Raw genomic sequence first — 25,506 nt, 5'->3', positions numbered from 1 at the left:
TTGACTTGTAAAATGCAATCATGGAGTCTAGATCGATTTTAACATATTACCGCACACGTGTTTACTGATTATTCAAAACAACACTGACTGACCACTGAGTGTTGTAATCTCATCAACTCAAACTCTAGGTAAGGTGCCGCCAATGATGTAGATTTAGAGGATCTGTAACCATAACGACCAAGCGCCTTTGCATAGCTTCAATCAGTTCATAGTCTACAGGAGGAAGGACAGGTCAAATTAAGAATAAGGGCTACTTCGAAGACAACAAACTCTGGTGAAGTGCGGTAAAAAAAAAAACCCCCATATTTAAGTTTTTTTTTATTATGAATATTCAATATCCTGATCTGTTTGTATACTAAAATTTTAAATTGATTGAGTTGTGAATGAAATTGCCACTTGTGACTTTCACCAATATTCATCAATAAAAATAAACAACATAAGTTTAGCTTTTTCAGATATTAATAAAAATCAGATTGACAACAATATATGCTAGTTTTATTATAGTTACTTTTATCGGTTTTGGTTTTATAAATAAATTATACTATTACGACTTCTTCATACTAACTGAATTGTTTTTTATTATTACAATGATGTTTCAATCGAAACACAAGAAAATTTTGAGAACATCACATAATGATTCTGATTGCATTAACTTAAGCAGGGGGTTAATAACTTCATTTAAATCATTCCTTCGTTGAAAAGGAATAAATTTGCAACAAAAATCAACAGCGCCCAGTGGTCATTTTTATTAGCCTGATTTAGGTAATATAACTCTGATTATTAATTTTTTTCTCAGATGGTCAAGACTCAACATCGGTGCATCGACATGTCAATAATAAATTTAACATCAATGTTGGGGAGTAGCACTCAGCGCTGTTTTGTTGGTCCAACCGAGCTTGACAAGCTCGGAGTACCTCTGGGAAGCTGGTGTATTGTCCAACATGACGGTTATGAAAGCATCTGCTCGTTGTGGCTAAGGAACGATCTTCAAGATGGTTGGATAGAGGTTCAAGAAACCGTAACTGTGCACTCGGAGGAGTCCAGATCCCAGACATCAAAGACGAACTGCGTTACCGTTGAATCCATAAAGCTGATCCCAAAGCCGCCTCCGTCTCAAGGAATCAAAGTTTCCCTCATCACCGATTTTAAGAATCTAAGACATCTTCAGCAAGCATCGAGAGAGGCCGTGATTAGACAGCTCCGGCATCTCCTGGTGGGATACGCCGTTAGGAAAGGTTGTATGATATCGATCCAGTCGAGTTCCGGGTTTGCAGGTCCGAAGATTCTACACATTGCTGTTGATGAGTGTTTAGTGGAGAAGAATAATCAAACAGGCTTGGGACGAGCTTCAAATCAAAGAGAAAAGGGTGTTTCTTGTACCCAATCTGCGGAAGAAGAATCTGGTAACTCATTTGTAGGTGGTGATGGTGACGTACCTTTACCCCTTCTGTCCGATAACTTAAACAGGGCTGAAAACAACTCTACGAGTGAAGCATCTTCTGATAAACAGAGTACATCACCTGCCTTAGATCCGTCTTCATCGCCGATTCAAGATGCATCCTCTGACTTCTCTAAGTCGAAAACTATTCATGCCAAGGAACACTCTGCTTCACTCTCATCATTGTCGTCCAAAGCGACATCAGTCGATGAAGTCTCGAGTTCGAGGGTATCACATGATAGTACAGAGCTACCCCATGTTGATAGTTCATCATCCTATCCTTCAGGTGGCAGTTCATTTGTGCAGTTGATCACCGAGAAGACAAAAATCCACATTCAGAACATCTCTAGCACCGAATCAACGCAGCATTATTCAAATCGTCGCGGAGTTAAGGTCGGAGGTCTTGAGGAGGCGATGTCGTTACTCAAGAAACTCATCGAGTACCCCGCTGAATATCCAGAGTCACTGGGGAGACTCGGACTGATGCAGTCTCACGGGATTCTGTTGAGAGGACCTCCAGGATGCGGCAAGACGTCGTTGATGCAGTCTGTTGCTTCACAATGCAAGGTTCTTAAAACCCATTTTTTAAAAGTTATCTCGATTTTTCATCTTCTGTACAAAAAACACAGGCAAATCACATGGATGGGATTCAAACCAAGACATTGGCATTGCTAGAGCAGATGTCTGCTTGGTTCACATTGTGAAAAAAAAAAATGTTGCAAAATTATTCCAAAAAGCTTTGTGAAATTATGCAAAGAACAGGCCACAAAATAACCCCCAAAATAATTTTCGTCATAGAGTGCCCCCTCAAGAGTGAAGTTCAAGGCCTGAAATCAAATTTATTTGGTTAGCTTCCTTGGATGATTGATGTTTTTAAATGTATTTTTCAGGTGTGTCTCTTACAAATCAATGGAGCAGAAATATTCGGATCAAGTCCTGGAGAGAGTGAGACCAACCTACGCCAGGTGTTCGTTAAGGCCAAGACGATCGCCGAGACCCACCGCTGCATCCTCTTCATCGACGAGCTGGACGTACTCTGCCCCAAGAGGGACGGCGACGGAGGAACACACGAGGGCCGGGTCGTTGCCGAGCTCCTGATGCTAATGGATGAGGTCAGGGGTCAGAGTAAAGTGCTGGTTGTCGGGGCAACCAGCAGACCTAATGCGTTGGATCCAGCGCTGAGACGACCTGGAAGGTTTGACCAAGAGGTAAAGTCTAGGATTTGTGAGTTCATGAGAGAAAGTTTTTCTTAAAGGGTTTGGGTACTTTTTGTACGACACAAAACAAAAACTTCCACAGATTTATTTCAAACTTACACGGTTTAAAGATAATGATGATAGAAAGCTTCCCTTAAAATATTGCCGGATAAGAAATAAGCATGCGACCCTGTATTCAAGAAACTCCCATAAACTTTGTGGAGCACCTCATCAGCCTTTAGAATTCCTCCACGGAGTCCTTTTGTGTTCCCTTTTCTGTTTTGTTCTCGGTCTTCATAATCATCATCATATGAAATCATTTTGATGAAATTTATGTCAAATTATTTCTGTAAGAGAAAAGAAATCAAAAGCCACTCGTGTTGTTCATTTCCTAGGTTTTGGTAGGCATGCCTACCACATCACAGAGAGCATCCATATTAGAGTGCCATTGTCAGGGCATGCATCTTGCAGATAATGTGGATCTGAGTGAGTTGGCGAAGCAGTGCAATGGCTACAACGGGGCAGATCTTGCCTCGCTGTGCCAGCAGGCTATATTCAGAGCTCTAGGCCGAATCAGTCAAGATCAGGCAGACGGAGGTCTGTCCAACTCACTGGTAAGTCTAATCTGTGTTAAAGGCACTGGACACCTTTGGTAATTGTCAAATTCCGGAAATCTCACTTGGTGTATACCAACATATGCATAAAATAACAAACCTGTGACAATTTGGACTCGAGTGGTCATCGAAGTTGCACAAGAATAATGACAGAAAAAATACCCTGTGCTTTCAGATGCTTGATAAAAGGCTTCAGGGCTGAAGTTTTTTATTGTTTGAGTGAAAAATAACCTCTTTCCCCAAAACTTTCTCGTTCCAAGTAAGTTTTTATGCCAACAATTATTTTTAGTAATAACCAATAGTGTTCAATGCCTTTAAGGAGTAGAGATGATTTCTGGAAAACTTGAGTCCTGATGAAAATGCGGGCATAATTAAAACTATTATTTTTGCATACACTTCTAAACGATACAAATGGCTTACTTTTGTAAGAACTCTAGTTGGGTAGCTGTATAAAAAAAAAGGATACATAATTCACAAGGTTTTGCTAAAACCAGTGAATACCACAAACAAATGAGATTTATAAATAACGTTGTTTTATTTGATGGAATACAGGAATGCCCTACTGTGACTTTGGAGGATTTTATTGGTTCTCTGAGTCATGTGACACCCTCCCTTCATCGAGCAGCAGGGTCTATCTTGAAGGAGCTTCAGCCGGTGGGGTGGGATGCTATTGGTGGACTGACAGACGTCAAGTCACAACTCAAACAGGTATAGTTCTGTTTCAATTTTTATGTTCGAAGCATAAAAAAAACAAAAAACAAAAACAGAAGTGATGTTCGCAGAAGTGCATTTTTGGATGATCTTGGGGCGATTTTACAAATAGTTAGGACTCGTCCAAACTTAGGTCTAGTCCTAGGAGATAGTAAAAACTTAAGGCTAGTCCAAAGTTAGGACGAGTAACTCGTCTTAACACGAGATAAGACTAATCTTAACTCTTTGTGAAATTCATCCCTTATCTTCTAATTTCTGGCCTTAATAGTACTTTTTGTCATCAACAACAAAATCTGTGATTAACAAGAGCTTTACATGTTCCCTAAACATCAATCTGTTGTTTCAGGCGGTGGAGTGGCCGATGACACACTGGCAGAGCTTTGCTCGGCTTGGGGTCCGAGGCCCATCGGGGGTGTTGCTCTACGGACCGCCTGGTTGCTGTAAGACAACGCTGGCCCAGGCTGCTGCCACAGCGTGCAAGGCAACGTTCCTCTCACTCAGCTGTGCCGAGCTCTACTCTCCATTCGTTGGTAACTCGGAGAAAATCATTAGTGAGGTATGTCGGTAGAAAAACTAAAGTCAAGGCTCACCCTTGTCACTAATTCTAAAAATTATCTCAAGATATAATGACGATACAAATTGACTTTCACCCAACTCAGGTCTTCCGGAAGGCGAGGTTGACGACGCCCGCCATTGTCTTCCTGGATGAGTTAGACTCCTTGATAGGTGGGCGTGGCACCGAAAAAGGGCGCGGCCAATCAGAGCGCCTCCTTTCCTGCCTCCTAGTAGAGATGGATGGCATAGGTGTCCCGCCCGGTGAGGACACACCCACTGAGGGCGGGGCTGGTGATGGTAAAGCGGAGATGAATACACCAAGGGTGCTAGTTGTTGGTGCTAGTAACAGGATCGATTTGATTGATGGAGCATTGCTTAGGCCTGGGCGCTTCGACTGCTTGATCTACGTACCACCACCCGATAAACAAGTAAGTTATAAAACACTTTTGTTGTAAAGTGAGGTTTGCGGTAGCACTTGGTGTAAATCTCTTTTGAGTACTGTTTGTTCTGAAAAGATCAGTGGTTAACGACTCAACGTTTCCATCAGTATGATCTTAGTTTTACTCAAATCCTACTTTTCAAATCCTGCTTTTGTTTTAAATCGAATTTGTGACTACTCGTGTTGATGTTATTTGACGTTCATTACGGGACACAATGGAGTTATTTTCAAGCCCCCACAAAATTTAATATGAACAAGGTTGTCACATGATGTTAACTCTTTGTAATTCCAAATCAGTCCCTAATTGATCGTGTGGGTTTTCCTCCAACATCTAAAACTGAAACTTCCTTCCATGTCTCCTCTCATCATTGAAGTTCGTTTTTGTGCGAGTCCTTGGCTTTACAACCAGAATAAAGTGAAATGAAATGAATAAATGAAATGATTCTGAAATTGTTTTTACCTATAGGGAAGACTGGAGATATTGTCTGTGTACACACAGCGTATGCCACTAGATGAAGGCGTGTGTCTTGAGGATCTAGCTGACGTTACTCATATGTACACGGGAGCAGATTTAGAAGGGCTTTGTAGAGAGGTAACTATTATAAGAAATAGACTTTGTTTGTACATAGTGCATTACACACTAATAGTGTATATTTATAATGCGCCATGCCATGGGCAACAGTGTAGGCCAAATATCAATGTGCACGTATAATGGTCTACTATGCATGGGCTTTATGAAGCAAGCAATGGAACTCTCGCTTGCATCAAAAGATGATGGCACACGTGAATATATTGCTTTCCCAAAATTCAATGATGCAGAACTTAAGAGAAAAAAGAGGTCAAAACAAAAACTATGACATTTTTTCTTTATCCGAGGTGTCCACCCTGAATCCATGTTATATGTTTATACATGTAAATAATCAAATCATACTTCCAAAACATATCCCACAATACCTCCATATCTTCTACATACTTTTAAGACCTTTTTTTTTCATTTTCTATTTTTTGTCTTAAAGGCTGGCCTCTTGGCGCTTGAGGAGCACGGCTTGGACAATGTGGACTCCTGCTTCGTACAACAAAAACACTTTATAAGTGCCTTAGACTGGTGCCGTCCCTCTCTAACTGATGAACTAGTGGCTAGATATGGTAAAACAGAGTCAGATGCCAGTTGATCAATTGAAACATGTTGATGATATTGCTGGGTTCTTGTATAGCGCTTTATTTTTGGGTGTCATCTATGGGCATCAAAAAGCATCTTGTTCGAGTTTGTTTGGATAAGGTTCCCATAATTTCCAACCTCCCATAGGGGAAATGAACACCAATATCTCTCATAAAAGCATTGGGTTAACGTCGATGATTGTGAATTGCACAAATCAATTATGATTCATAATCATAATAGATGTTAAATTTGCATTGGAGATAAAGAATACTAGGAACGATAAAAGTACTGGGTTCTTATGCTGGCACTACACAACACGAAGGACCAACAGCTCCACATCACATCTGAAGGATGAAACTATGGGTGCGTTCGTTTAGCTTCCCTGGGTCTACCCCGCGGTGCTCACTCGGGTGAGCCCCTGACAAGAGCTAATCGAACAATCACACTCGCCCTCTCGTGGTGACGACATGCACCTTAGGTCACCCCCAAGTGACCACTCCACAAGCAGGGCACTGGGGGCTGACCGGGGTGAGCCCTGTCAGAGCTATTCAAATGTATTGGGGCAAACCGGGGTAGACCCAGGGAAGCTAAACGAACGCACCCAATAATAGATGAGTGTCTTGCTCAGTATAAATACACCAAAAAATTGAGTCTGGTGCACTAGTCCTCCTAGCCACGCGACTCTGTTAAAAACTCAACCTCTGAGAGCAACTTGTACGAACCTGCCGATAGTGACCGCAAATGGCTGTCAAATTAGTTTCTATTTTAAATGCACTGAACATGTAAATTTCATTTCTCTGTTGACAGACACGTCAAAGAAGCAACAACTTAATTTGCATACAAAATATCACAAAGACGCTGAATTTCATTTTGTGCTTTGGTCCGTTTTATTATTTGAAAACAATCAACTTCTAGTACAAACTCTCGGGTTTCGTGAATGGAAATAAACAGTTTGAAATGTTATTACTAAAATCTGAATTAAATTTGATCGTCATTATTTCAATTTGTTCAGTAATTATAAATGAATACAATAAAATGTTTACCACCGTCACCTTAACCTTCACCTTAACCAAATCTGAAGCATTTTCAAAAACTGTGTCATTTTTATCACAACTGTTTTTTCCCCTGTACCGAAGCATGATCCCAAGAGCTCCGTCTCCCCAGCTCCGGCTTAGACTTCTCGCGCTGTGTAAGCAGTGGAAACCAAGGAAGTATGAACCGGCCTTCAGAATTATACATTTCTGAAGCAGTGTTTATTTTGCACAAGGTGTTTGAACATCAGGGCCCAATTTCATAGAGCTGCTTAGCACAACAATTTTATACAAATTATACAAATTATCGAAATAGACTTCTCAAAATCGTCTCTTTTGTACGCCAAAAAGTAAATAAAAGCGACCCGCTTAGAATAACAAAACCCACAGCTATATTGGCAAAAATTGTTTAAAGGCAGTGGACACTATTGGTAATTGTCAAAGACTAGCCTTCACAGTTGGTGTATCTCAACATATGCATAAAATAACAAACCTGTGAAAATTTGAGCTCAATCGGTCATCAAAGTTGCGAGTTAATGAAAGAAGAAAACACCCTTGTCACATGAAGTTATGTGCGTTTAGATGGTTGATTTCGAGACCTCAAGTTCTAAACTTGAGGTCTCGAAATAAAATTCGTGGAAAATTACTTCTTTCTCCAAAACTATGGCACTTAAGCTGTTTCTCACAATGTTTTATACCACCAACCTCTCCCCATTACTTGTCACCAAGAAAGGTTTTATGCTAGTAATTATTTTGAGTAATTACCAATAGTGTCCACTGCCTTTAAAGGTTGGCACATGTACTCGTAACATTCCTTTGAATAATATGCCGTCATCCTTTCCCAATGCAACATTTTTTAGAGCAGATAAATATATAAAAAATCTTAGTATCTTTGACCACATGAGGGCGAATCAAATTTACATGATGCAAAATCAATTAATCTCTTTATAATTGTCGTTAATATTATTATTGTGGTATTTATTTGGCCATTGATACAAGAAAACAATATACAGGCAGTCAAATGAGACAACACTGTAATTGCAATGCAAGAAACTTGTAGTTAAAAAATACGGTCAAGGTCAAAGGTGAAGCGGAGAGACAACAAGAGAAACTCTTTCTTTAAATAACAACAAAATATCCAGTTAAATCAATGTGATTCATAACTGCTGTTGAGTGAGACGAGGTCCACAAATGCTTAACCGACAGCTAAGGTCCCAGCTGTAACAATGACTCCCTGAGCTACTTTGAAATATTGGTACACAATGCAGGGCATCAAAATGGCCGACATTCTAATTTTTGAGATCTGGGACTTATTTCATAGAGCTGCTTAAGAGCAGAAAATGTTGCTCAACAATGTCAGCTAAGCAGAAAAGAGCAGGATACCAGTCACAAAATTGTACATGTGACATGGTAGTTTATTAGCTGGTAAGCTTATTCTAGTAGGCACGAATACTTGTTATGCTTAGCTACTTGTTATGCTTAAGCAGCTCTATGAAATTGGGCCTGGCGATGAAATAAAAGGAGACCCATATAAGGGAATGTGTACTATACAGTCTGGTGCCTATACATGGCTTGATTTTCCACATGATGTCTGCAATGTGCCTAGGATATCAGTTCTATGAAAACACATTTTCTTTGAACAAAACAGAAACTTACACTTATACAATCAAATTAATTAGAAAAAAAAACATAATTTACATGGTATAAGATTTAAACTTATAGAAGAGATAAAAGTTATAATGCAATCAGTTTGTGTTGTTGCAAACAACTGACCTGGGCCAAATTTCATAAAGCTTTTTAGCAGAAAATACTTTAAGATGGAGGTAGATTTGTATCTCCTTTCATGCCTTTATAGAAACTTAGGTTTTCAAAGTATTAAAAAAAAAAAAAAAAAAAAAATCACTCCGCACTTCGCGGTAAAAATAAAAGCTCCGTCCCCAGATCTCAGATGATCTAAGGTACGCGCATACATAAGTTTACTCGCATGTACAAACTGTACTCATGCATTTTGGCAAGCAGATTCGGTGATCGTGTGAGAGCTTTGTGGTGAAATATTTGTTAGACATAAAGGTATTTTGAGCAAAAGTGATGTCATTGATTGTGCAGAGTTCAGGTATATTTTAAAGTATATGAACCATAGATTACTCTTCTAAAGATAAATATCGTTCATATTAGACTGTAGAAGTCTCACAATAATTGAAACATTGGGACCCGTAAATGTGCGCGAGTTTGTTTACCAAAGTGGTCAATCAAAAATGTTTGATTACGCGCACGACTTGCGCGAGTCTACACATACCCACTCAAAGAAATTCTCAAATTTGTATTAGATTGTATTATTAAATTTGTTCAATATAACTCGTAACATATCTAAGTTTGTGCGAACGGTGTGACGATAAAGAATTATTGCACTTCACAACAGTTTGTGATGCTCATGGCACATTGAAAATATAACATAATTAAATTATTCTGCAGTATTGTGGTTCACTTGGTGCAAACATACGTCATAAATCTATTCTTCATTTGTTTATAAATACATTCTCTCCATATAAAATACACTTCTTTTATACATAATAATTGTAGTGACTTTTTATTTTGAATCTTACTGTTTAGTACTAAAACAGTCGTATAAAGATAATACATTACGCTAGTTTGAGTTTCAATCTTACATATACATGTTTTCTTCATTTTATTTTTTACAAATAGGTGCATTTTTTTAATGTAATAACAAATATGTATCTACATAAATGATATCTATGATACAAATTAAAGTTGAAATCCAAGGTTTGACCAGATTATACTCTATTGAATTGTCCAAAACTCACAGAAAAGTGAGCAAAAAGTGATTCGCTCAAAACAGAGAAATTACAAATTGATTTACATTTGACAGACTTGAGATTGTTAGTTTAAAGACACTGGACACCTTTGGTTATTGTCAAAGACCAGGCTTCTCACTTTGTGTGTCTCAACAAATGCATAAAATAACAAACCTGTGAAAGTTTGAGCTCAATTGGTCGTCAAAGTTGTGAGATAATAATGAAAGAAAAAACACCCTTGTCAAAGAAAGTTGTGTGCTTTCAGATGCCTGATTTCGGACCACAAAACCTAATTCTGAGGTCTTAAAATCAAATTCGTGGAAAATTACATCTTTATTTTGAAAACTACGTTACTTCAGACTCAGAGGGAGCCGTTTCTCACATTGTTTTATACTATCAACAGCTCCTCATTACCCGTTACCAAGTAAGAATTTATGCTAATCATTATTTGGAGTAATTACCAATAGTGCCTTTAAGTCTGGTAAAGTAAGTTTGATATCAGACACTTGACACTCAAGTGAATGTCTGATAAAGTCTCCACAAAAAAAGTTGATCAGAGGCAGTATTCTAGATGTACATTTTAAAATATAAATCTATTCACATTTCTTTATTTTTGTCACAAATAAATTATTTTATGATACAATTTGTGTACAATTTTTTGTTTTCCTCTCCAAGTTTTCCCTTCTCCAAACAATTAATAATGCACGATAGAATGGCCGTTCAAGACACAGTGTGAAAAAAAGAAAACGTTTCACAAAACGGCTGAAAATCAATAAACGGCAAGCATATTCAACTGCTAGGAGGAGTTCACAAATATTTGGTTTGCCTTGGCACTATATTAACAGTGCCCGAACATAAACCAGACACTGTAAATTGCCACTTCTCAAACTGATATTTTGCAGCAAACACAACAAATAACGATCGGTACTTTCTCAAACTCAACCATCGTCAACAAATGATGACACCAAATGCGCGTGTGGCACATCACCCCAATCTATGCCACACCTTCTACGATGCCCACAGCCCTTGAGGAGCAGTGCTGTCTTGAAGACCTGATGGCAGCAAACGAGAAGGCAGTGAGATGCGCCCAATCATAGCCAAACATTTGAAGAGTAGATGATAGACTTGAAAGAAGAAGACCGTCAACAAATACAAAAACATCCGCCAAACACTTAAGCGCAAACTTCATAACACATTTCAACCTTCATATTACCAAATGATGGAAAAAATAAGAGTAGCAACAAGTGTCATATTTTCGGCAGGATTGTGGTGCAGTTGACTAACACAAATAATGCACAGTAATGCCGACATACATCTGTGTAAACAAATTACTGAAAGCATCTAAGCTATTTGGCCTCTCAACTCGGTCATTACGCACGGACGCATATCTCGAACAACAACCTTGCATTTTTTTTTTTTAAAGTGGCTAATGCTCTGTTTCTCTTGCAAGCCGTGGCTGAAAAAAAAAACACTCACTTAAAGCAGCAGCAAATCAAAATGACTGAAAGCTGAAATTCCGATAACTCTAATAGAAATCTAACATCCCTTGACCTTTCACCCCTTCACACACAATCATTTAGCTGCTCTGTGTTGACCTTTGACCTTTGACCTCAAACCACCGTCCCTCTGAAGTTGTGTTTTTTGTTCTTTTTCGTCCATCGTTGTCGCATGGAGCTCACAACCAGTATGTCCTCCTCATCCAGATCGTGAAAGTGCAGGTTGTCCAACGTTTCGTACACACCAATTTTACGGCCAGTCTGTATGTTGCAAAGTGTACGACACAGAAGATAAGCATTAAAGGATTTGGGTACTTTTTGTAGGACACAAAACACAATGTCCACAGATGTACATTAAACTTACACAGTTTGAAGATAATGATGGTAGAAAGCTTCCCTGAAAATATTACTAGCTGAGGTGCTGTAGTTTTTTGAGAAATTAGTAAAACAATGTCACAACAATAATTTTTGTCTCAGAAGGCGAAAATTATTTTAGCATGTATAACGGATTTACGCGACTCTTCAGAAAAACTCTGCTTGGCTCAAAAGGTCAGACCATTAACCTTTTATTGCATTTAAAAGTCCCATACCATAGGTCCTTTTGGTTGGTAAGCAGTTTGCAACAGCTACTTCTATTTTCAAAATAAAAACAAAAACCTAAACCAATAAAGACACTGGACACCTTTGGTAACTGTCAAAAACCAGTCTTCTCACTTGGTGTATCTCAACATATGCTTAAAATAAGAAACCTGTACAAATTTGAACTTAATTGGTCGTCAAAGTTGCGAGATAATAATGAAAGATAAAACACCCTTCTTGTCAACGAAGTTGTGGCTTTCAGATGCCTGGTTTCGCGACCTCAAAATCTAGTTCTGAGGTCTCAAAATCAATTTTGTAAAAATTACTTCTTTCTCGAAAACTACGTTACTTCAGAGGGAGCCGTTTCTCAAAATGTTTTATACTATCAACGGCTCCCCATTATTCGTTACCAAGTGAGTGTTTATGCTAACAATTATTTTGAGTAATAACCAATAGTGTCCACTTCCTTTAACTGTTTCCCTTGCTATTATTGACTTACATCCGTCATCCACTTTGAGAACTCTCTGTCCCAGTTGCTGGATCGTTCCAGATGCAAATAACAGTTGAACATGATAAGGTATATGTAACGCTCCAGATAGTTGAACGCCTGCTGCTTCAGACAAGCTGCCAATTCCTCATCTTTGGCCGACTTCATCTAGGGAGGCGGAGAGAAGTCGAGTAAGAGATGAAGATTTTGCAATGGCTCGCTCGAAAGAGAGAACAAGTAATTCTGAGAGGAACCAGGAACTCCTGTTTTGAATAGTTTGCTCTGTTTCAATATTGTGTTTGTATTTGTTTTTATTGTCAAAACCAATTACAGGAAAGGGAAAACAAAAATAAGACCTAAAAATTAACAGATAAAAACAACTAAATTTTAAGAATTGAAATTAGAAAAGATTAATTAATCAACAATTAAATAAGGAAATTCATACATATTGACATATAAAATACATAAAAAAAAACTTTAAAAAAACTATAAAAAAAAACCCCAAAAAACAATAAAAATGTATAATATATAACTGGTAGGGAAGATGTCCTTAGCGTTCGATCCTTACTGGATCTTCATCAGATCAGAGGCAAACACAAACATTTCCATTTATAGCAAAAGAGGAGCAGAGGATTAAGGGAAGGTATCTTGAAAAAAAAAAAAAAAAATTATAGCCAATCAGAGTTATTAACATATATAATATAAATAAATAAATAAGTAACAGGCTAAAACATGGAAATCTGATTATGTAATGAGTTGAATGAAGGTCCCCCCCCCAAAAAAAAAAAAACATCACAAGTTCCATGGAACCTGTTGTATAATGAAATTCTGGTTATAAATCGACAAATAACATATCATCAATCAATCAATATTTTATCAACATGCTATAAAAAATACATGAAACCTTTCCAAGTGTGAAAAACATGACACCTTTAATGTTTCAAAGGAACTCGGCAATGCTCCCACAAGGGGATATAAACGCCAAGCTGGCAAAAGCCGAGTCTCTCTCTTTAAGGTAATACATATTTTGCAAAGTATTCATTTGACAACACCTGTGCAAAATTTTCAAAAAAAGCTGTTAAGCAGAAAATATTGCTAAGCAATTTCTCTGCTAAGCAAAAATGAGTGGGCACCAGTTGCAACAAGGTAAATTCTATGGAATTTTGGCTGGTAACCCGTTATTGTTAAGCAACATTTTGCTCTGCTTAGCAATTTTTTATGGTTACAGGCTGAAATTGCACTCAGTAAACAAGTGTAAAGACAGACACCAAATTATTTTCATCTACGAATTTTAACTGCAGGTAAGCAAGATTTTTCTCTGCTTTGAAATGTTATTTGCTCACATACTTTACTACGAAATTTGGCCCAGCTAGTAAACGAGTGTAAAGAAAGACACCAACTTTTTTTCATCTAGACATTTTAATGTAGGCCATGTAGGAAGGCATTAAAAGTGTTTGTAAGTTCTGCCAAAATCCTGAAGTTAGGTACATATATGGGTTAAAGCCATTGGACCCTTTCGGTACAGAAAAAAAAGAAAAAGTTCACTGATTTACAAATAACTTATAGGGTTTACAGAAGGTAATGGAGAAAGACTTCTCTTGAAATATTATTCCATGAAATGCTTTACTTTTTGAGAAAACAGTAAAACAATATCAATTCTCGATATTGAGAATTACGGATTTACTTTAAACACTTGTCATGACACGGCGAAACGTGCGGGTACAAAGGGTGGGTTTTCCCGTTATTTTCTCCCGACTCCGATGACCGATTGAGCCTAAATTTTCATAGGTCTGTTATTTGATATAGAAGTTGTGAAACACGAAGTGTGGGCCTTAGACAAAACTGTTTACCGAAAGTGTCCAATGGCTTCAAACAATTCCTTTCTCTCACCTTATTGAAAGTTGAGAAGATAATTTCTCTGATGTGAAAGTGCATTGGGGTCATGGTCTCTGAGCACTTATCAAGCATAAGGTCAACCTCTCGCTTGACCTGTGACCCCGAAGGAAGTCGCCTCACCAGAGTCATCACGACCTTTTGAAAACAAAAGCCGAAACAAATAAAACACCAAGATTTATTTATTTGTTTCTTTATTTATTTGATTAATAATAACAATAATAATAGTAATAATCATAAATCTTATAAAGGTTCCTTTAATCAATTAATAGACAAGAACCCAATGGAGAGAAGATCAAGGAGGAGTTTCAGTTTTAGTTTCTGTGAGGGAGGAAAACCTCTCAGATATATTTCAGGGAAAACCCATGCAGTCGGGTCGGGACTGAAAACAAAGTCCACATAGTGCCCCCGGCAGGGATTCGAACCAGGGTCCTATAGAGGTGCAAGGCAGGGCATGACGCAATGAAAAGGGGGTGGGGACGTAAGGGAAACAAGGTTTTGACTCACGGCAAACTCCCCCTTTGTGAATTCTGCCTGTGGGATGCTTATTCTCTCCTGCTCTTCCAGTTTCACACCAACTGGGAAACCCTGTTAAATTAGAAAGAAAAATAAATATGACCATCCACCACCAATGGGCAGTAAAGTCGCACTCGCACATTGCAGAGCCTATTAAATTGTTTGGGTTTTCATGAAATCTTTGAGAAATCTGAATAAAAAAGTAGGTGGCTTTGAGAAATCATAACTTCGTCAAGAAAAGTCTGATTTAAATGTGGATGGTATCATTTTAAAGCCGATTACACACTCTCTCCAAAAATGCATTAAGCCCATACCAGTAAAAGTGTCAACTTTACAGCCCATTGGTGGTGGATGGTCACAAATATAAAAAGGAAATCCGCAATCTCATGGATGTTAATATTTCCATCGGGGATAAAGAATGATTATTGGTTTCATTTACAGTTATTTATGCATTATTTACTCTTTCACGGATGTGTATCTGGTCGGTGTAAGGATAAAAACCAGATTACATGAAATCAATCTCTGTTCAACAACTACAGTTTTCGAGAAAGAAGTAATTTTCCACGAATCTGATTTCGAGACCTCAAGTTTTGAACTTGAGGTCTCGAAATCAAGCATCAGAAAGCACACAACTTCGTGTTACAAGGGTGTTTTTTCTTTCATTATTATCTCGCAACTTCTACAATCGATTGAGCTCAAATTTTTTACAGGTTTGTTATTTTATGCATATGTTGAGATACACTAAGTGAGAAGACTGGTCTTTGACAATTACCAATAGTGTCCAGTGTCTTTAAATAAAAGACACAAAACAGAAACAAAAGTGTGGTTGTCCTGGAATTTGTACAAACCTTTTTATGCCAGATGACGAGACCTGCGGCCGCCATCGCAGTGGTCGTTCTCTCTTTGCCGCAATCACAGTTGAAGACCAGAGCTGGTCCATCTTCATCCGTGTAGATGTCTTTTAGATCTTTAATGATGTTTACTAAGCGATCAAACTCCTACAAAATAATAAAAAACAATAGGGTTTAAAAAAAAAAATTATTTTAAGTAAAACAACAACTCCAAAAATGTTTTCTTTTACCTTTCTGATGAAAGTGCTCAGTTACTTCCTGTGGTTAAGCACCTCCATGAAATTGGGTTATGTTTCTTTAAGTGCTGCTCTAAAAATCAGCAATTTTCTTGATGATGAAACTTTTTAGGATGGCAATACTACTGTGGGAAACGAATAAACTTTATAATCAGTGAGCCTCCTGTCCTGACTGAAACTAATAAGGGGTCTTGTCAAAACTCATCCTGGACAGACCACCGGACGAGGCTCATCCGATGTCAATTTGTTGTCGGACGGGCCATAGGATGGGAGTTCCAATGATACATTGTTTCACACGCTGAATAGTGTCTTCTCGTCCGATACACAGTGCCCCAAGGCACCCCACAGAGCGCTCTGCGGTTTCACTGGCTGATTAAACACTAAATAAACAAACCTGGGGTTTGAGTCTGGTCTGACTGTTTGGAGGTCACTGTAGTTTGGTGGAGTTTTAAACCCATTGTTTTTTTGAAGAGACATGTAGTTACTAGCGGTAATACTAGCCCAGTTTCTGAATACCCATAATGTGTCTAAGCTTGGGCGATATCGATTTATCTTATTCACGATATATCGCCGCCAATATATCGCGATATTCGATATAATCGCGATTAATGAAATTTGACATCATCAGTCTTCAAACTCCAAGTGAAAGTTGTAGAAGAGACAGTCATAGCTTAAGAGAGGTGTTCTAATGACCTATTCTTCTGGTTTTACTCCAAACCTATAGGGTGCAAGATGTCTCAGCTAGCAAATACATCGCGATGTTGAATCGATATTGCGATATATCGCGATTATCGCGATTATCGTGATATATCGTGATATATCGCGATATGTCGCGATATATCGATATTTCGATTAAAACCAAATCCATCCGATATCGAAATCGTTTCCAAATTAATATCGCGATATTCGATAATATCGTGATATCGCCCAAGCTTAAATGTGTCCCCTTCCTCCATTCTCCAGTTGATAGGTTTTCACTAAGCATTTGCTATAATAGCAAATCGTCTTGTTGACAGTCACTGTTGAAGCCAGGTGTGAGAGTCGGTGCTGGCGAAAAAGTCTGAAACTGCCATCCAGATCTTAGGAGGTTCATTGAAATGATGGCATGCCCACCTCTTTCTAAACACTGGGGTAATAGATTCCAAGGAGTTTTTAAAGAACAGTATCCTCAGCACCAGAGATGTAGATCAAAAGAGTTAACCTGTTTTATTTGTATAATAGATGTCAAATTTGCATCGGGATAAAGAATATTAATTTTGGTTTGTTTACCCATACACCGATGTGTGTACGCACTGTATACTCAGTACTTTCCCGAGTCCTGTGAAAAAAAATCACAGGCATATTACGCGGGTGTGATTCGAACCCACGACCCTTGCAATTCTAGGGCAGTGTCTTACCAACTAGACTACCGAGGTTGCCCGGTAGCTAGAGGTGGATCAAATCCTATATTTTGGCAGCGGGTACCGCAACAATATATTTTTATTTTGGAAATTTTGTTTTTCATTTTTTTTTCTAAATTCAGATGAAAGTCTGAAATTTCTCATCCCTGCGAAGCAATCTTTTCAGAATCTCGAACCTCTGATAAATCTACTCCAGTAGAATAAAGAAAGACGGTTCTCTAAGAACAAACTCTACCTGGCAAGTAGATACACACAGGATGTTACCGCACACCAAATATATATATCAATGTTGTTGCGTTTTTAAGACAGAAGAAAAATCTTACCAGTTCTGAAGGTGACCCTTCGCATTCTGCGGCTGTCAATCTGTAGTAGTGAAGTCCCGGTGAGATCTGCCTCTGCTTGTCGAACATTTCTCTGGATGTGAGAATGCTGGAAAACTCCTTCTGTAGTCTTGGTTCCGTGACGTCAACATAAACCTACCAGACACCAAAAAACACAACGAGTGTGATCAACAAGTTATACTGGATGAACTTTTTATGAATGCAGTTTTATTTGTTTGATCTAGAAAAGGGGAAATATTTCTGTTGACGTGAGAATGCTGGAAAACTCCTTCTGTAGTCATGGTTCAATGACGTCAACATAAACCTACCAGACACCGAAAAACACAGAGTGCGATCGACAAATCATACCGTATGAACTTGTTATTATAGCAGTTTTATCTGTATCAAATAGAAAAGTGCAAACCATGCCTCTGCGCACAACCACGATCATGGGTACACAGTTTTGGTTTCAATTTTATGAATAACAGTTTGAAAACCATTGATGGGTTACCTCAATGTTATTTAGACATCAAGTAACAATCGTGTAGAATTATGAAGAATACTAAGTCCTTGATGCTGTCAAATACAAGATCTGCAAAGAGTTACTCAACATTTTTATCGTAGGTTATTTGGTGGGTTTGTAACAAAAGGATATCCATGACTGTGGCTGTGCATTTCTACTTCCTGGGTCCAATTTCATAGCGCTGCTAAGCAAAAAAAATTGCTTAGCATGAAATGTTTGCCTTGATAAAAACAGGATTTCCCAACAAAATTGCTACGTGATTTTAAGATAAGCATACAACAGCTGAATACCAGTAACTATAGGAAATGCAACGAAATGGAAATGGTAGGCCTAATCCTGTTTTTATCAAAGAAAGAAATTTCAATGATGAGCAAATTTTTGTGCTTAGCAGCTCTATGAAATTGGGCCCTGATATATTGTGACATCCTCTGCTGTTTTTAAATATGAGCTGCCCCCTCACCCAATGAAAAGCTTGGCTCCTCAACCAAAATATTAAAAGAAATGAAATGAAATACCTCACCTGAAATGGTCTGTTCAACTTAACAAGCTCTTCTTTCAGCTGCAGTTCCTTTTCCTGAAACAGAAAGAGAAATGATTTTGTTGATAATAATAGTGGCTTCTTAGTGACGCTCATGGCGCTTCAACATTCCTTAAATCATCTCAGCTCCCTAGAGAGTATACAGCCTGTGCTGCCAAAGATGTAGCGCACTAAGCTAATCAATCACAAGAACCAACTCTGCCCTCACAAGTACCCATTTACCCCTGGGTGAAGAGAAGCTTATGGTCAAGTGTCCAGCAGCCGATTTCACAAAACGCTAGGATTAATCCTATCTCGATTTAGGACGAGTAACTCGTCCTAACTTAGGATTAATCTTATAGTTTGCATGCTACAGTGCAGGGCTGGGACTCGTCCTAAATCCTAAGATTAATCCTAAGTTAGGAAGAGTTTGGTGAAATCGACGGCTGCTCAAGGACACTCTGCTGAACAGAAACACCAGAGCGGTCCTCTTATCCGCTCGGCCACGACACCCCATGTTGCAAAAAAGGTCACATTCTTGTAATAGACCCATCTATTAGAATTATCACATTTTCCTAAGAATGACAACTTGTATGAAAACAAACCAAGAATATTATATCTCTAAACTTGTAATATTTTGGAGAAAACGTGTGGGGTCAATTTTCACCAAAGTTTCATCTCGGGATCACTTGATCCACAAATTATGACAGATTTGGATTGCTTATGCAATTCCCTTTCCAAAAACACAAATTCCAACCAATTTCAATTTGACCGAGTGTGTTATTGTTGTTTAAATGAAATTGTTGCGATGTCAGGGAGAATTTTATGGAGATAAATTTTTAAATTTCAGCTTGTTGAGTCAAAATCACCCCATAATCCAAATTTGAAGAACATTTTTTAATTTTTTTTTTTTTTTTGGGGGGGGGGGGGGGGGTGATTAGACAGGGAATGACCTTTTTTAATGTCAACTGAGAAATAAAATCCAACATGCGTGCTTACCTCAAGTTCTTTAACCGTAACTCCGGGTATGTACACATTATCCGACAGCGCTGTGAGTCGTCGCGGTGTGTATGTATACCCGTCACATTCTAGGACGAGCTCCCCTCTCAGTGTGAAGAAGTGAACTGAGGAATGGCCATGCTTCGCACTCATGAGCAGGTCGGTGATCTTCGACAAACCCTACATAGGAAACAGAATGATATTGTTGTGAATATCCTTGTTGTGTAATTCTAATCATGTTTTCTCAGGTCAAAATTCCAGTTGAACCTAGTTAAACTGGGTTTAACTGGAACTAGTTGAAAACCAGTTGATAAACTAGTTAAACAGAGTTAATACCAGTTGGTTTAATACGGAAAATGGACAGAAACCTAATGGTTTATAATTTCAACCTAGTTGAACTCAGTTAAACCTAGTCCAAACCAGTTGGTTAATATGGAAAATGGACGAGTTTGGTCACTATCCAGTTGAACCAGTTGACACCAGTTAACTAGGTTCAACTGGAATTTTGACCTGGGTTAATCTGTTAAATTTGCATTGGGATAAAGAATATTCATTTCTAATCATGTTTATTTCATAATTCTCAAAGTACCAGCATGCAATTTGTATGTATAAGATTCGTAAGCTAAGATTTGTTCCAAATGGTTCCCAAAATTGAAAACAAATTCATAAAAGTTTAGGAACTCCTGTTTTTATCCTCCAAACCTTTTTTTCCTGAAATAGAAGGGTGGTAGTGTTTCTTTTCAACAGTTTTTTTTCCCCTGGACTTATTTTGAGGGGTGATACACAGTTTCTAAGCTTTTTTTTGTGACTAAAAACATTTTGAGGAGTGGGCACTTTTTCCATTTATGGGAGTCACATTTTTGACTCCCATAAATGGCCGACCGTGTTAGTTCGCAGAGTAAAAGGAAAACCACGCACTTTCGAGGCAAATGTGTGTGGATCATTGTATTCTACTTTTAAAACACCTTTCTAACCATATGCATTTTATAACAAATGGTTACAAACGCTTTTCAAAGACCAACTCGACCGATCCAAGGCAACGTGTTCCTTTAAGAATACAGTATCTCCATGTACTGTACATCATCTACACAGTCGAATTTCCTAAAGGATGCTCAAGTTCACTGCCGGTAAACTTTATTAATTGCAGCGTATAATCTTACATCTCTTCCTGACTGCGCCATACCGAATACCGGCAGCCCAGGGACCCGTCTGAAGTTGGACGCTTTGACATCTCGCTGTGAGCTCAGTACATCCAGGCCGAGATACTCGTCTGCAACCTGAGTAAGAACACAAAGAAAAGATCGTCATGATCTACGGGGTATATGGAACGGCGCTATAGAAATCCTGTTATTATTATTATTATTATTATCATCAGTGTTGTAGCCACGGTGGGCGGTGCTGGGCGGGCCTGCCCAGGACTCTCAATTTGTGCCCAGCACTCTGAGAAAAATACATTATGCCGCCCAGCACAGCTTTCAAATATTGTCCACTATGCATTGATCTGATGAGACACAGCTAATGATAAGGAATGAGAAAGAACACAATCCAAAGGTCATTCAACTTATTGCATGGCCCCATGACACAAACAGTTTGGGAACCTGGCTCCACTTCAGCAATAATGGCCCCGTAATTATAAACATAAATAATTGTGTTGATCCCCTTGCCCTCAGTAGACTTCCAACAATTTTGATTCACTGCCCACCACTAAAACTGGTCTAGCCACAACCCTGATTATCATCATAACCCAAAATAAGTGTCAACAAAATCTTTAAAAAATAAAAAATAACAATAAATAAATATTTAAAAAAAAAATCATAAATTCAGCAGTTAAGAGAAAAGAGGCTGGCTCACTTTCCAACGGACCCCAAAATATCACTTTACAAATTACTGCTGAGCAAATTTTTGTAAGAAAACCAATGCCTGAGGATACATATGAGATGGCATTTCCGCTGGTAACCTTATTCTTGTATAAATAGGCAGGATATTTGGTCCTTGGAAACAAGCAGGATAATTATCATTCAGTGCAAAGGCAGTGGACACTATTGGTAATTACTCAAAACAATTATAAGAATAAAACCTTACTTGGTAACTAGTAATGGGGAGAGATTGATAGTTTAAAACAATGTGTGAAACGGCTCCTTCTGCAGTGACGTACATGTAGTTTTCGAGAAAGAAGTGATTTTCCGCGAATTTGATTTCGAGACCTCAGATTTAGAATTTGAGGTGCCGAAATCAAGCATCTGAAAGCACACAACTTTGTGTGACAAGGTGTTTTTTCCTTTCATTATTATCTCGCAACTTCGACGACCATTTGAGCTCAAATGTTCACAGGTTTGTTATTTCATGCATCTGTTGAGATAGACCATGTGAGAAGACTGGTCTTTGACAATTACCAATAGTGTCAAGTGTCTTTAAAAGACTTTTCAGGCCATTTTATCAGTTTTTCTGACTTTTCCAAGGAAAAATTGTTTCGTGCCAAGCTACCTTTCTCGCTTACCAGGTAACGATGCCCTCTGTTGATGAGACCAGCTGGATTGGTGAACACCTCTGACGAGTCGATGTCACCGAGGATACGATACACGACAGGGTGTTGCTGCATCCAGTTTTGAAACGACTGACAAAACATCTGTGCGTTCTGTGCACAAATGAGAAAATAACAAGCAATTAACCACAATGGACACTCACTCTGGAAATGTTTTATAATTGTTGGTTGAACGAAGACAAATTGACTTGAGCAGGGCCCAATTTCATAGCGCTGCTTAGCGGCCGATTTTGTGCTTACTGTGCAATTTCTTTTTCATAGCGCTACTAACCGTAAGCACACGAAAACGCATGCTAACCTTCCGGTGCACGAAAATAAATGACGTCACAATGCAAATCCACGGTAAACACGCAATACGGCCGCCCAATTTTTCTGCTAACCTGTGAAATACGCTTAGGCTTAAGCAAATTTTTCTGCTACAGTAAGCACGCAAATTTGCTTACCGTTAAGCAGCGCTATGAAATTGGGCCCATGACTTGAACCTGTGACCTACTCTACAAACTGACAAGCCTTGAACTCTGGGCCCAATTTCATAGAGCTGCTAAGCAAAAAAATTTTGCTAAGCATGGAATTTCTACCTTTGTAAAAACAGGATTACCAACCAAATTTCAATTTGTTGCATATTCCTTGTTACTGGTATTTAGCTGTTGTTTGCTCATCCTAAAAATCACATTGAAATTTGGTTGGTAATCCTGTTTTTATCAAGGAAGAAATTTCATGCTAAGCAAATTTATGTGCTTAGCAGCTCTATGAAATTGGGCCCTGGTGAGGGGAACCTGTACGAGGAAAATGTAAATTTGTATTTACCTGTTGATGAAGGTAGCTGTTGAAGATGAGCAGGTAACAGTATCGCTCAAGATACCTCAACATCTTCTTGAAGAAATAATCTCTGGCACTGCCTCCCTGTAACGTAACAAGAAACAAAGAGAAGATGGTTGAGTAGGAAAAGGTATATTGCCCCTCACAATTTGTCAAATGCCCTCAAAGAAAAAGGGAAATATGGCCGCCCTAGCAGCCCCTCCTCTCCCCCACTAGGGCCAGAAATGAACACTGAGCTGCAGGCCCCAGACCAGTGATTTGAGCTTCAACTCATTTTAGTTAAGGTCTTGTAAAATAAATGTTGGTCCGAAGATCCAGTAAAAAGATTGAGCTACAAGCCCTGCTGAGTCTTTTGGGTTCCCTACCCCCTTCCACTGGAAAGCAATACACCTCCCCAGACTCCTCGGATTTGGGTTGATGTACATCAATTGGACAACAATCCCGGCCAAAATGTTTGGGCCACGTGACAATAATGATTTTATAATAATAATAATAATAATAATAATAATAATAATAATAATAATAATAATAATAATAATAATAATAATAATAATAATAATAATAATAATAATAATAATAATAATAATAATAATAATAATAATAATAATAATAATAAAACCATTCTTATATAATAGTGCATATCACTGTGAGGTCCCTATGCGCTGTAAAAGGAAATCAACAATAATTGTACAAAGTAAACAGAGATGTTTTTAACAGGGTTTTGAATTGTTCTGATGTCTCAGCCTGTTTAACAACCTCTGGAAGACTGTTCCATAACTGCACTGCTGCATATTGGAAAGAGCGGGAACCGTACGACTTGGTTTTGATAACTGGGGGAGTCAGAAGGGATTTCTAATTGACTTACAGCTATCATGTAATCATCGTGTATGTGCTCCATCTTCATCTTATTCACGTAGATGTCTCGCCGGATGTTGCCCATGTCATCGGTAAGATCAATCAGAACATCAACCTAGAGATGGAAGAGAGAATGTTAACAAAACTTTAGGTCTTTAAAACTTGCTCTTACATCAACTTCCACAGAATGTTGACTAAAGCCCTATAGCCCTTACTGTATCTCTTATCCCTGTGGAATACAACCCTGGGATTTTGTTTACCCCACAGTTACTCTGGCGCACCTTCACACTGTGTCTCTATTCCACACGAATTTGTTTAATTGAACTTTCAACTGTTTTGATTTTAGCATCTCTGTTAACATAAAGGCACGAGATACGTTTGGTCATTCTCACATACATACACTTAAAGCTCAAATAACAAATCTTTGAAACAATTTGGGCTCAATTGGTCATTGAAGTTGCATGAAAATAATATTTGTGTGCTTTAAAGATGCCTGAGAAAAACTTCAGGCCTGAAACAATTAAAAATTTACCCGGTGTACAGTTTTTCCAAAACATCAACAACATAAAAACATCAACATCAAAAATAAAAAACTGATGTGCGTCTAATGCGAATCCCCTCTTCACATGCACGAGTCACCAAAAATCGTCAACGAAACATGCTGCATCAGGAAATGTTTGACTTTCCTTTCATTCAATTCAGCACTCAACATATTTTGACTCCAAAGTGTACATTTAGCATTTAAAGGTGCATATTACAGGACTGGCAACGAGAAAATAGAATTAGCTGTCGTAAATTGCTTTTCAACCAAAAGGACCTTACTTGTATGGTATCAATGCAAAAAAAAAAAAAAAACCCAAAACAAGTTAATGCCTTTTTGTTACAACCCTAGGTCTGATACTTTACGGAGGCAACGGAGGCGATTGCCTCCATCGTTGCCCCTTGTCATTGCCTTGGTGCCCTTGAAATGCTCTCAGTAGAAATTCGCGATTGCCTCCATCGTTGCCCCTTGTCATTGCCTTGGTGCCCTTGAAATGCTCTCAGTAGAAATTTACAATTTCCTCATAGGGTGCCCTTTGCCAAAGATAAATTGCCTTGGTGCCCCTGCCCTTTCAAAAACGAAGCATACAGCCCTGCAACCCTAACACAGTCTCTCTCAAAATAGGCTTTTACCTAGGGTCGAAAGGTCAGGCTATTAACTATTGTTTAGTTGTTCTACAAAACACGCGTTCCTGAAGCATTTCATACAGTGCTTCCTAAGTTACCTGCAAATACTCTCACTTGTGTGATAAGACACTTACGGGTTATGGAAATCTTAGCATTCAGAGCATCAGCAGTTTTGTGCGCCGGATAAAATGTTCACATGACATTGCAACAATAAACTACTATTTTCTCTTGCAACAACACTCTCCTATTTGCTCATTGCAACAACACACTGCTATTTGTTCTTTGCGACAATACATTTCTATTTGCTTCTTGAAATGTCTGAGTGGCGCACTGTAAACATCGGGTTAAGA

General features: G+C 38.4%; 2 protein-coding genes across 4 annotated transcripts in view; one reads left to right on the top strand and one right to left on the bottom strand.

Moving 5' to 3' along the window:
• Positions 1 to 77: 77 nt before the first annotated feature.
• LOC117304074 (spermatogenesis-associated protein 5-like protein 1) lies at positions 78 to 6,386 on the top strand. Of its 2 annotated transcripts, none has more exons than XM_033788570.1 (9): positions 78 to 274; positions 797 to 2,005; positions 2,329 to 2,646; positions 3,030 to 3,248; positions 3,801 to 3,956; positions 4,306 to 4,515; positions 4,619 to 4,942; positions 5,420 to 5,545; positions 5,970 to 6,386. In XM_033788570.1, exons 2-9 carry the CDS (start codon positions 797 to 799, stop codon positions 6,123 to 6,125), a joined length of 2,718 nt encoding a protein of 905 aa, XP_033644461.1. In that variant the 5' UTR covers positions 78 to 274; the 3' UTR covers positions 6,126 to 6,386. The 2 variants fall into 2 exon arrangements, with proteins under 2 accessions (XP_033644461.1, XP_033644460.1); XM_033788569.1 differs by having other exon boundaries at positions 78 to 284.
• Positions 6,387 to 11,559: 5,173 nt separating this feature from the next.
• LOC117304071 (paladin-like) overlaps positions 11,560 to 25,506 on the bottom strand; it is a 47,187-nt gene continuing 33,240 nt past the window's right edge. For both annotated transcript variants that reach the window (XM_033788565.1, XM_033788566.1), the window contains exons 8-19: positions 24,000 to 24,104; positions 23,123 to 23,218; positions 22,271 to 22,408; positions 20,934 to 21,050; positions 19,774 to 19,953; positions 18,778 to 18,831; positions 17,738 to 17,890; positions 15,776 to 15,925; positions 14,919 to 14,999; positions 14,409 to 14,549; positions 12,531 to 12,686; positions 11,560 to 11,713 (exon numbers count right to left, since the gene is read on the bottom strand). In XM_033788565.1, coding sequence (XP_033644456.1) covers positions 11,567 to 11,713; positions 12,531 to 12,686; positions 14,409 to 14,549; positions 14,919 to 14,999; positions 15,776 to 15,925; positions 17,738 to 17,890; positions 18,778 to 18,831; positions 19,774 to 19,953; positions 20,934 to 21,050; positions 22,271 to 22,408; positions 23,123 to 23,218; positions 24,000 to 24,104 — 1,518 coding nt within the window. In that variant the 3' untranslated portion in view covers positions 11,560 to 11,566. The remainder of the gene's footprint in view (positions 11,714 to 12,530; positions 12,687 to 14,408; positions 14,550 to 14,918; positions 15,000 to 15,775; positions 15,926 to 17,737; positions 17,891 to 18,777; positions 18,832 to 19,773; positions 19,954 to 20,933; positions 21,051 to 22,270; positions 22,409 to 23,122; positions 23,219 to 23,999; positions 24,105 to 25,506) is intronic.

Source organism: Asterias rubens, chromosome 20, assembly GCF_902459465.1.
Source record: "Asterias rubens chromosome 20, eAstRub1.3, whole genome shotgun sequence".
Taxonomy (NCBI): Eukaryota; Metazoa; Echinodermata; class Asteroidea; order Forcipulatida; family Asteriidae; genus Asterias; species Asterias rubens.
Note: the sequence above shows the minus strand (reverse complement) of the source record. Positions and strands in the feature narration are given on the sequence as shown.

What these genes read in the sequence shown, in the direction of transcription:
- LOC117304074 (XM_033788570.1), top strand. Translation starts at nt 797, where the DNA reads ATGGTCAAGACTCAACATCGGTGCATCGACATGTCAATAATAAATTTA. An exon ending in CTGTTGCTTCACAATGCAAG is followed by an intron (nt 2,006 to 2,328) that starts GTTCTTAAAACC and finishes TGTATTTTTCAG; the next exon opens with GTGTGTCTCTTACAAATCAA. An exon ending in GAGGTCTGTCCAACTCACTG is followed by an intron (nt 3,249 to 3,800) that starts GTAAGTCTAATC and finishes GATGGAATACAG; the next exon opens with GAATGCCCTACTGTGACTTT.